At 39.2% G+C, this 9,398-nt stretch overlaps 2 protein-coding genes across 5 annotated transcripts in view; one reads left to right on the top strand and one right to left on the bottom strand.

The window, feature by feature from the left end:
* Window positions 1-597: 597 nt before the first annotated feature.
* LOC124398892 (peroxisome proliferator-activated receptor gamma-like) lies at window positions 598-8,087 on the bottom strand. Its single transcript, XM_046869373.1, has 6 exons — window positions 7,674-8,087; window positions 6,080-6,222; window positions 5,466-5,604; window positions 5,186-5,385; window positions 3,664-4,117; window positions 598-2,839 (listed from the first exon to the last, which is right to left on the bottom strand). Exons 1-6 carry the CDS (start codon window positions 7,930-7,932, stop codon window positions 2,592-2,594), a joined length of 1,443 nt encoding a protein of 480 aa, XP_046725329.1. The 5' UTR covers window positions 7,933-8,087; the 3' UTR covers window positions 598-2,591.
* Window positions 8,088-8,540: 453 nt separating this feature from the next.
* Window positions 8,541-9,398, top strand: part of LOC124398891 — a 13,409-nt gene continuing 12,551 nt past the window's right edge. For 2 of the 4 annotated variants that reach the window (XM_046869370.1, XM_046869372.1), the window contains exon 1: window positions 8,542-9,398. This exon is cut by the window's right edge and continues 30 nt beyond it. The gene's annotated coding sequence lies outside the window, so the exon portion shown is untranslated. The other 2 variants (XM_046869371.1, XM_046869368.1) reach the window with 2 other exon arrangements.

Raw genomic sequence — 9,398 nt, 5'->3', positions numbered from 1 at the left:
CTCCTCTCATCTCATCTCTCTCATCTCATCTCATCTCCATTCATCTCTCCTCTCATCTCTCCTCATCTCTCCATTCATCTCTGTTCATCTCTCCATTCATCTCTCTGTTCATCTCTCATCTCTCTGTTCATCTCTCCTCTCATCTCATCTCTCCTCTCCTCTCATCTCCATTCATCTCTCCTCTCATCTCTCCTCTCTCTCCTCTCATCTCTGTTCATCTCCTCTCATCTCTGTTCATCTCTCCTCATCTCATCTCCATTCATCTCTGTTCATCTCTACTCTCATCTCATCTCCATTCATCTCTCCTCTCATCTCTGTTCATCTCTCACTCATCTCTCCTCTCATCTCTCCATTTATCTCTCCGTTCATCTCTCCATTCATCTCTCCTCTCATCTCTCTGTTCATCTCTCCACTCATCTCTCCTCTCCTCTCATCTCTCCATTCATCTCTCCTCTGATCTCATCTCTCCTCTGATCTCTCCTCTCATCTCTCTGTTCATCTCTCTCTCTCATCTCTCCATTCATCTCTCCATTCATCTCTCCTCTCATCTCTCTGTTCATCTCCTCTCCATTCATCTCTCCTCCTCTCTCATCTCTCCTCTCATTCCTCCATTCATCTCACTGGTCATGACTGATCCTCCTTTCGATCATCTCACCATTTTCCGTGCCGTTCAGCTAACCCCACACACATACACACACACACACAAACACACACACACACACCATTTTTATTCCTTACATCAGACCATGTTATTTTTACGCTTCACTCCGTTGGAGAATTTGCGCTCGACCTTCATCACACAGTGAAGGACATTGTTTTTTCCACACGTCTCGTCGCTGCCACGCCTTTACCCTGCGTGTGTAGTTTTATATGTGAGAGAAACGTTAACGTACACACACGTCCTGTGATGGGTTTAGACGAGCGAGACTCCGCCTCTCTACAGATGTTTGAATCAGATGTGTATGTGACTCCAGTACAAACTGTTTATCAATAATGATTATTTTAATAACATTTAAATTAAAGTTAAATACAAAAAACTTCATCTTTCATTGACGTCTGTTTTTTACACAACAGATTTGAGTAAATAAAATGATGTGGGCGGGGCTAGGAGGCGTGCTCATCACTGATTGGTCAGGATCTCTGATCAGCGTGGGGAATCTGCGTTATTGTTTTCAGCTCCTTTTTTATTAAATGTTTTCTTTTGAATTTATTTAAGGGTTAAATTTGTGAGTTCAGTGAACCCCCGCTTTATTTATTAAAAGTATTGGCACCTTTACCTACCTGAGCCTACATGACTGCAACATTCAGCGATCTTTAGTATCATCAGAACCTTCAGATTTTATCTTTTTTTTTTTTAACAAATTTAGTATTTTAAATCCCTGTTGGTTTATTTTGTCACAAAACTCTTTCTTCATCTCTGATATTTTATTTTAATTCTTGCTCCCTCGATTTGTCGGCTTTTCCTCTCGATCCCAGAGTGAGATTTTGTGAAAATCAGGAACACTTTATTAATGAAGATGTTAATTAGACAGTTTTGGAGATATGAACCTCAGTAATCATGGAGCAGATGAGCAGAATCAGAAGTATGATGGAGACACCTCACACCTGGTATCTTGGAGAAACGTGATCCATAGTGTGTTCTGTTACTCACAATATTGTGGAAGTTTCCATCTCAACCTAAATGACATGTTTCTGTTTTGAAGTTTGGGGTGTGCTAACTTTTGCACTTCACTATTAAAATGATCCTCACTGGCTGGAAAATAGATTTCATCACCATGTTGTGGAAAACTGCAGACTCTCCAGGATCTCGACTTCACATCGTCAATAAACGGGGACTTTATAAATTAAGTTTATAAGATTTTATTTTTATTTGTCTGATGAAACTTTTTTAAGAGAAATGAATTTAAGTGAATAAACACATTACAGGGAAAAGAAACCCAACGGTTATTACATCATGAAATGTTCGAGCCAATCATTTTACTGTATGCAAATACAGCCCTGGCAGCAAAAATGGGTGGTGCTTCTTATTTGCATATTCATGAAATCTTTTTTTTAATCAGACTGAATGATGTACTTTTTTCTACTACATTTTGAAAATGTTGGTTTATTCCTTTAATAAACAATCAGCACTTTTGAAGTGTTTTAAAAGTTGTTAAAAAGCACATTAAAAATAAATAATGTGGATTTCTGGTTTTACATTTAAAATAAATACTTAAATATATTTTGCTTTTTATTTATATAAAATACAATTTGCAATCTTTTTGTCATTCTTACAATTTCACCTTTTTGTGGCTGCGTTTCTTTTTCTTTTCTTAATGAAATACAATTTTTTTAAATTCAATTTTTAACAACTGGCTTTTTTTAAAGCTTTTCTGTAATCATTATTTTGTAATTATTTTTAAAAACGTTTTAAAATCTGATTCAAATAGAAAAATAATTATTATATACTCAGTTTTTGAAATGAATATCTGTAATTTTTTATCTGTATTTTCAAAACTGCTGAATTGTTTTCAGATACAGAGATTTTTCTATCGTTTTTTTCTTAATTTAATGATTATTCTGGATTCTGAAGCAGAAGAACATTGTGGGTTCTAGTAAAGGTCCTGCATGATCTCCAGGAGAAGTGGGTGAAGACACATGTCCAACTCGTTCTTCTCCAGTAGGTGGATGTTGCGCACGTGTTCGGCCACCAGTGGCCGCAGGTCCGTGATCTTCTGCAGCAGTTTGGCGAAAAGGTGAGGAGACTCAGGGTGAAGAACATGCAGCTGGAGCTCCAGAGCCTGTAGAACTTCATCCTGGAGTGCCTCAATAGCTTTGGAGTTCACCAAACCCGGTCGATCTGCAGGCAAACAGCAGAATCATGGGTGAGACACTAATGACTAACAACTCACGGAAATAACTACGATATGCTGGTTAGCAAAACATCTTCATCCTCATGTTATTAAACCAGAATTAATAATAAATCGACCTTCAACCTCGCCATTTAATTCAGTTTGAACTTTTCACGTGAAGTAAAATTGATTGTAATTTACAATTCTTTCATGTTTATGCATTTTAATAGTTAAACTCCAACACAGAATCCTGATTGGTCAGAAGATGGTGATTAGTTAGATTAGATTTCTTGGACAGTAGTGCAGGATATTATGAATGCACTTGCTTTGATGCATTAATGTTTCCATGGTAACGGCTCATTCACATGAACATTAGACTTTTTGTATTCGAATGCAGACGCTCCCTTTTTCAAAGAGATTTACGATTGTCTCTTTTTCATTCACCTGAGCAGGTGAGCTTTAAGGGCCCTGCTCAGGGGCCCAGCAGTGACAGCTGAGTGGTCGTGGAAGGATTTAAACTCACAACCTTCTGATCTACCACCCAACATCTTCACCACTGAGCTTCCACTCTACTGCTGCTGAACATGTGCCCTGTTCATACACTGATGTTTTAATGTGTTAATCTTGGAGGTGATGTGACGTGTGGAAGGAGTCTTCAGTGTCAGTGCTTTGGAACAGTCAGAGGTCAAGCTGAAACGTTCTTCGTGTTCTTCAGGGCAGAGGAGATTAATAAGGAGACTGTGGGAAAGGAATGGACATTTACTGCTGCTGTGAGAACAGGAACTCCCTCAGGGTGATGAGATGATGGGTTACAGATTGGTTTCTTTTTTACCTCCACAGAGGATGACTGCAGCGATGAAGAGCGCCAGGTCGCAGTCCTCTAGCTCCAGGGCTTGAAACTTAGCCGCAAACTCAAACTTGGTCTCCATCATGTCACAGAAGGGTTTGCGGAGGCTCTTGATGAACTCTCGGGTCATAAAGACGCATCCATCTGCCATCAGGACACCGTCCTTGTTGATCAGGTGACTCATGCGGATGATGTTGATCTCCAAGGCGCTGTACTTCAGCATGGTGATCTGATCGTTCAGGTCCAGCTCTCCGAAGCCCTGGATGCTCTTGGCGAACTCGGCGAGTCTGCGCACTCCCTCAGCCGAGCCGTACTGCACTCGCCGGAACATGGACAGCTCCAGTGCCGCGTCCGGGAACTGAGCAGAAACCCACGACTGCTTCCGCCTCAGAAGCTCCTCCCCCGCTGTCAGGGTCTTCATATCATGGATGATAAACAGCTGATGGAGAGAAACTCAGAAGTTACGAAAGGTAGTGTGATATACTGACTTATCATGGAGGAAAACCTTCACATCATCATCATCATCATCATCACTGATAAATACATTCAACTGAGTTCAGATTAATTATGGAGATTTTATGTGGAGCAGAAGCAGATGAAGGGAAGAAGATTATGATTATTATGAGAAGGACATCAGATCAACTCGGCGCAAATTCCAGGTTACAGGATGAAAGGTCATGATTACAAACTGAAGATTCAACATTTAATTCAATATTAGCATTGATTCAGGAAAAGAATTTAATCTCAAACCTCAAACTCTTGATGCTGAAATGTAATCTGATAACCATAACTCTTAATCCCTAATCCCAAAAGCATAGTCCATAACCATCATCCTGAATTTAACCTTAAACTCCTCTCTTTAACTCTGATCAATTGTAATTATTATGCTATAAAAATAATCCCTTATTCCCCTAATCATAATATTCTGACTTTAATCCTTAACCATGTATCATAATCTCTAGTCTTATAATCTAATCAAACTTTAAACGAACCTCAAATTTCAACCCTAAATCTCAATAATTACCCATAATCCCTAATCCCAGAAACTAATCCTCAATTAAAATCTTATCCTGGATTTACCCCATAATGTTAACCTTAATCCCTAATCCTGGTAATCCCTTAACCCTTGATGATTCATTCTAAATCTTCCTCTTAAAAATAAAACTTTGGGTTAAATTCTGGATTAATTTTTTTTTTACTCATTACCCATAATCCCTATTCGCAGAAACTAGGGATTAGATTAGGGACTAGATTATAGACTATAGATATGGTTATGGATTAGATTAGGGACTAGATTATAGACTATAGATATGGTTATGGATTAGATTAGGGACTAGATTATAGACTATAGATATGATTATGGATTAGATTAGGGATTAGATTATAGACTATAGATATGGTTATGGATTATGGATTAGATTAGGGATTGGGGTGAAATGTATGGTTTAAAGTTAAGGATTAAAGGGTGAAGATGTTCATAAGTAAAGATCTATTTCTGTCATTTCACCATCTCCTCTTCATCTTTTCCTGATAAAATGGCTTTGGCTTTGCTCCTGGTCATGGGGAAGTGTTTGAGGTAGGACTGGTACAGGTTCCTGCTGATGGCCTGGTGTTGTTCTGACTCGGAGTCCAGGGGATGGACGAGCGAGCGGAACTCCAGGATCATCTTCTCTCTCTCGGCCAGAGGCGTTCTCCCGAACCGGATGGCTGTGAGGAGGAGATGTTTTAGTTTCTCTGAAGATTGAGGAGAAGGTTTGAGGTTAATGAGGAGAGGTTGGATGACGTACCGGTGTGAGACATTCCTGCAAATACACACTTCTGAAAGCGACAGAACTGACACTTGTTGCGTGTTTTTTTGTGAATTCGACAGCTGCGGCTGCAGGGTTTATACTTCAGCTTTAATCTCACACTTCTCCGAAAAAAACCCTGAAACAGGAGAACGGATCACAGGGGTCACATGCCCTTCACATGCCCTTCACATGACCTCTACATGACCTTCACATGACCTTCACATGCCCTTCACATGACCTTCACATGACATTCACATTAACATTTTACTCAGATCCAAGAAAATATTTGTAGTTTATTCAAATATAAATACTTGAATATTCTGATTATATCAACCAACATGCATTTTATTCAGTTAAAAACACTGATGTTCAACAGGAAACTGTGAATTATTTCATTTTCTGCAGAAATGATTATTTTAATGGAAAATGTTGGTCAAGACATTTCACCAAAAATTTTATCATTTTATAGAAAATATTTTTTTATTCAGTCATTTTTCAGGTATAAAATGTTTTTTCTCCTCATTTAAAATATTGGCATGTTTATGAATATTCATGAGCATGCAGATCTTGCGAAGCTTTTTTTCCTCCTGTATAACGATGTTTCTCGTTACCTTACAACCTTCACAAGCGTGAACTCCGTAGTGAAACCCTGAGGCTCGATCTCCACATATTTTACACTCCAGGTTTAATAACACGTCGCTCACGTGTGGTGTGTGAAGCGCAGTCTTCGAACCTGAACACCTTGAACCTGAACCTGCACAAACACACAGTTTAGTGTGAGGAAGTGTGAAGTCCTGGATTTATCCAGTGGATGTAAAAGTTTCTTAATGGAAAATAATTTATAAAATAAAAACGTGTCAGAATTAATTTTTTTTAATTTAATAAAAGATTTGGTGTAAAATGTTCCTGATTGTTCTAATGATCTCTGTAGAATATAAAATCATTATAACTGGTTATTTTAATGCTGTAAAAAAAAAGAATATCTGTTACTTTTTAAATGAAAAACAAACAAAAAAAAGTTTAAAATCAGAGAACAAAAAATTAAACACAGACACAAAGACTTTTACTGTTAATTTGGGCAAAACAAAGTGATGTTCTCAAAACTTCACCAAATTCACAACATGCCTCAGAGAGGTGGAGATTAACATGGGGGTGCACTTACTTTTGTCTAAATAAAAGAGAGAGAATAAAGTGAGAATGGTGAGAAACGAGTGTTTATAGCTGCTATCATATAAATATATTCTGTAAGAGAGACGGAGCTTCAGCTCCATTCAAGTTTATTTCTAGAGCGTTTTTCACGATGGATTTGGTCCTACAGCAGCTTTACAGAGAGAAATGATTTATCCCTGATGATGAAGACTGAGGCGACTGTGGTGAAGGAAAAACTCCCTCAGATGGTATGAGGAGGAACCTTGAGAGGAACCAGACTCCTCTCATTTGGGTGAGTCCAGGAGTGTGATCCTGTACAGTTAGTTGGAACCAGGAGCTACTGAGCAACTCATGACTTTACTGAACATCTGAGATCATTATAGATTCAACACCAACTCCTCCAGACTTTCAAAAGTTCAGTGATGATATTTATTGAGCAAATGCTCAGGTTTCTTCTCCACCTTCCTGAAATGAAGCAGCCACATGCACACGTATGTTCTGCAAAATGATCTCAAACGTTCACATGAATATCTGACATTTTAACCGCGGCGTGTAAATATTTATCTTCACTGTACAGTTCAGTGTTTTATTTACAGCTTTGTGTGTAAAGGAACGACGTCATCCATCATCCAACTGCAGGCTCAGCATTACCCACAATGCACCTGGGCTTCAAATCATACTAAATTGTCTGATTAGATCAAAGACAGGTAGCGAGGGTGAGAGAGAGTGTGTGTGTGTGTGTGTGTGTGTGTGTGTTTTACTCTCATCACTCTGTTTAAAAGTTGATCCACAACAACTCAACACCGTTGAGTTACGTTATAGCAGCTGTAAACGCTCGTTTCCTCTCCCCCCACGCTTTATTCTCTCCCTCTTACAGTCACTGCTGCTTCACAGAAACTTTCACCACATGATCGATTACACAAACTTTAGATTTGAGTGTTTGCGGTTGTCGTTGCTATGGTAACAATATGAGTTCATATATTATTACTACACCTATTTTTATTAACCACAATGCAGAACGGCTCTGTGGTGGAAGTGTGTGACTTCAGGACGTACTTATCTCTTCACCACCGAGACGCAGAGCACCAGAGCCGGGGCTGAGGTCGGATCTGAAGCTGGAAGCGCTCGAGGAGAAATCAGGATTTGGCAGAAACATCACGTCTAATGCGTTTATGGTCATTTGGTCCAGTCGAAGCCGCCCGAGTCCACCGCTCATGTTCCAGGAGTGAAAGTTCTCACCATCTGAAGACATCAGTAATCCGAGTGAACGTGTGGGAATCAGCGCAGAGAAGCAGCAGAAGATGGAGTGAATCATTCACAGGGTTCTGAGGTTTAAAGCTGCGAGTGGAACTTGATGATCTCAAAGGTCTGATCTCTCTTACACATTAACCTGCAGTGAACTTCAGGTTCTGCTTCCAGACGTTTTATTAGACAGGAGCTGATCCATCATGATCTCTGATCTTCTCATAAACCAATACTGAGAACTAGGAACAGAAACGTTTGTGAAAATGTTCAGTATTGTTTCATGTTTTAACCTTTTTAATAAAAAATGTAGAATCTTAATTAAATATACCTGAATGATATAAATCTATTCCACACGTCTGTCTGTCTGTCTGTCTGTCTGTCTGTCTGTCTGTCTGTCTGTCTGTCTGTCTCTCTGTCTGTCTCTCTGTCTGTCTGTAAATGTTTTACTGTTTCCAAACTGTGCATTTGGAATTGTTCATTCTCCAGGTGTGTGGAAGTTCATGTGTTTGATGTGATTTGGAGGTTTCTGATGTCCAGGTGTGTGGAAGTTCATGTGTTTGATGTGAATTGGAGGTGTTTGATCTCCAGGTGTGTGGAAGTTCATGTGTTTGATGTGATTTGGAGGTGTTTGATCTCCAGGTGTGGAAGTTCATGTGTTTGATGTGATTTGGAGGTGTTTGATCTCCAGGTGTGTGGAAGTTCATGTGTTTGATGTGAATTGAGGTGTTTGATCTCCAGGTGTGTGGAAGTTCATGTGTTTGATGTGATTTGGAGGTGTTTGATCTCCAGGTGTGTGGAAGTTCATGTGTTTGATGTGATTTGGAGGTGTTTGATCTCCAGGTGTGTGGAAGTTCATGTGTTTGATGTGATTTGAGGTGTTTGATCTCCAGGTGTGTGGAAGTTCATGTGTTTGATGTGAATTGGAGGTGTTTGATCTCCAGGTGTGTGGAAGTTCATGTGTTTGATGTGATTTGAGGTGTTTGATCTCCAGGTGTGTGGAAGTTCATGTGTTTGATGTAATTTGGAGGTGTTTGATCTCCAGGTGTGTGGAAGTTTATGTGTTTGATGTAATTTGGAGGTGTTTGATCGAGCTGAAAGTTTCACTTTGTTGTAATTTATTACTGGATTTTATATATTTTTTTAAATATGGTCATGTTTGTAAGTAGATAATCCATGACTGATCAGGTGTTCCTAATAAAGTGGCCACTGAATGGAGAAGTTGTGTACAGTAGATGTATTTCTCCTGATGAGACTCTGATCCTGGGTTTAATGTTTCAGAATGTTTGTAAAAGCTACATGACTTTTAGTTGTACAGGATTTCTGACAGTGAAATAAATTAAGTTTGGGTTCTGGAAAGGAAAACATGGATAATTACAAACTCAGATGAAAGTACAGAAGATATTTGTTCCTGCAGATGTTCTGTGTGTTTCTTTAGGATCGAGAACATTGTTGTGCAGCTCTGATGTCACGGGGAGTCTGTGATGTCACTGTGATGTCACAGAGATGCTGCAGGCGCTTTCACTTGTGCTGCGGCAG

The sequence above is a fragment of the Silurus meridionalis genome, chromosome 16 (assembly GCF_014805685.1).
Source record: "Silurus meridionalis isolate SWU-2019-XX chromosome 16, ASM1480568v1, whole genome shotgun sequence".
Lineage (NCBI taxonomy): Eukaryota > Metazoa > Chordata > Actinopteri > Siluriformes > Siluridae > Silurus > Silurus meridionalis.
The sequence above is the reverse complement of the archived record's forward strand: the minus strand, read 5'-3'. Positions and strand labels throughout refer to the sequence as shown.

Excerpts from the sequence above, each read along its gene's own strand:
- LOC124398892 (XM_046869373.1), bottom strand. The coding sequence starts at position 7,932 with ATGATTCACTCCATCTTCTGCTGCTTCTCTGCGCTGATTCCCACACGT. Across the intron at positions 5,605-6,079 it reads ACGCTTGTGAAGGTTGTAAG|GGTTTTTTTCGGAGAAGTGT; the intron begins GTAACGAGAAAC and ends CTCCTGTTTCAG. Across the intron at positions 2,840-3,663 it reads TGCAGTCATCCTCTGTGGAG|ATCGACCGGGTTTGGTGAAC; the intron begins GTAAAAAAGAAA and ends GTTTGCCTGCAG.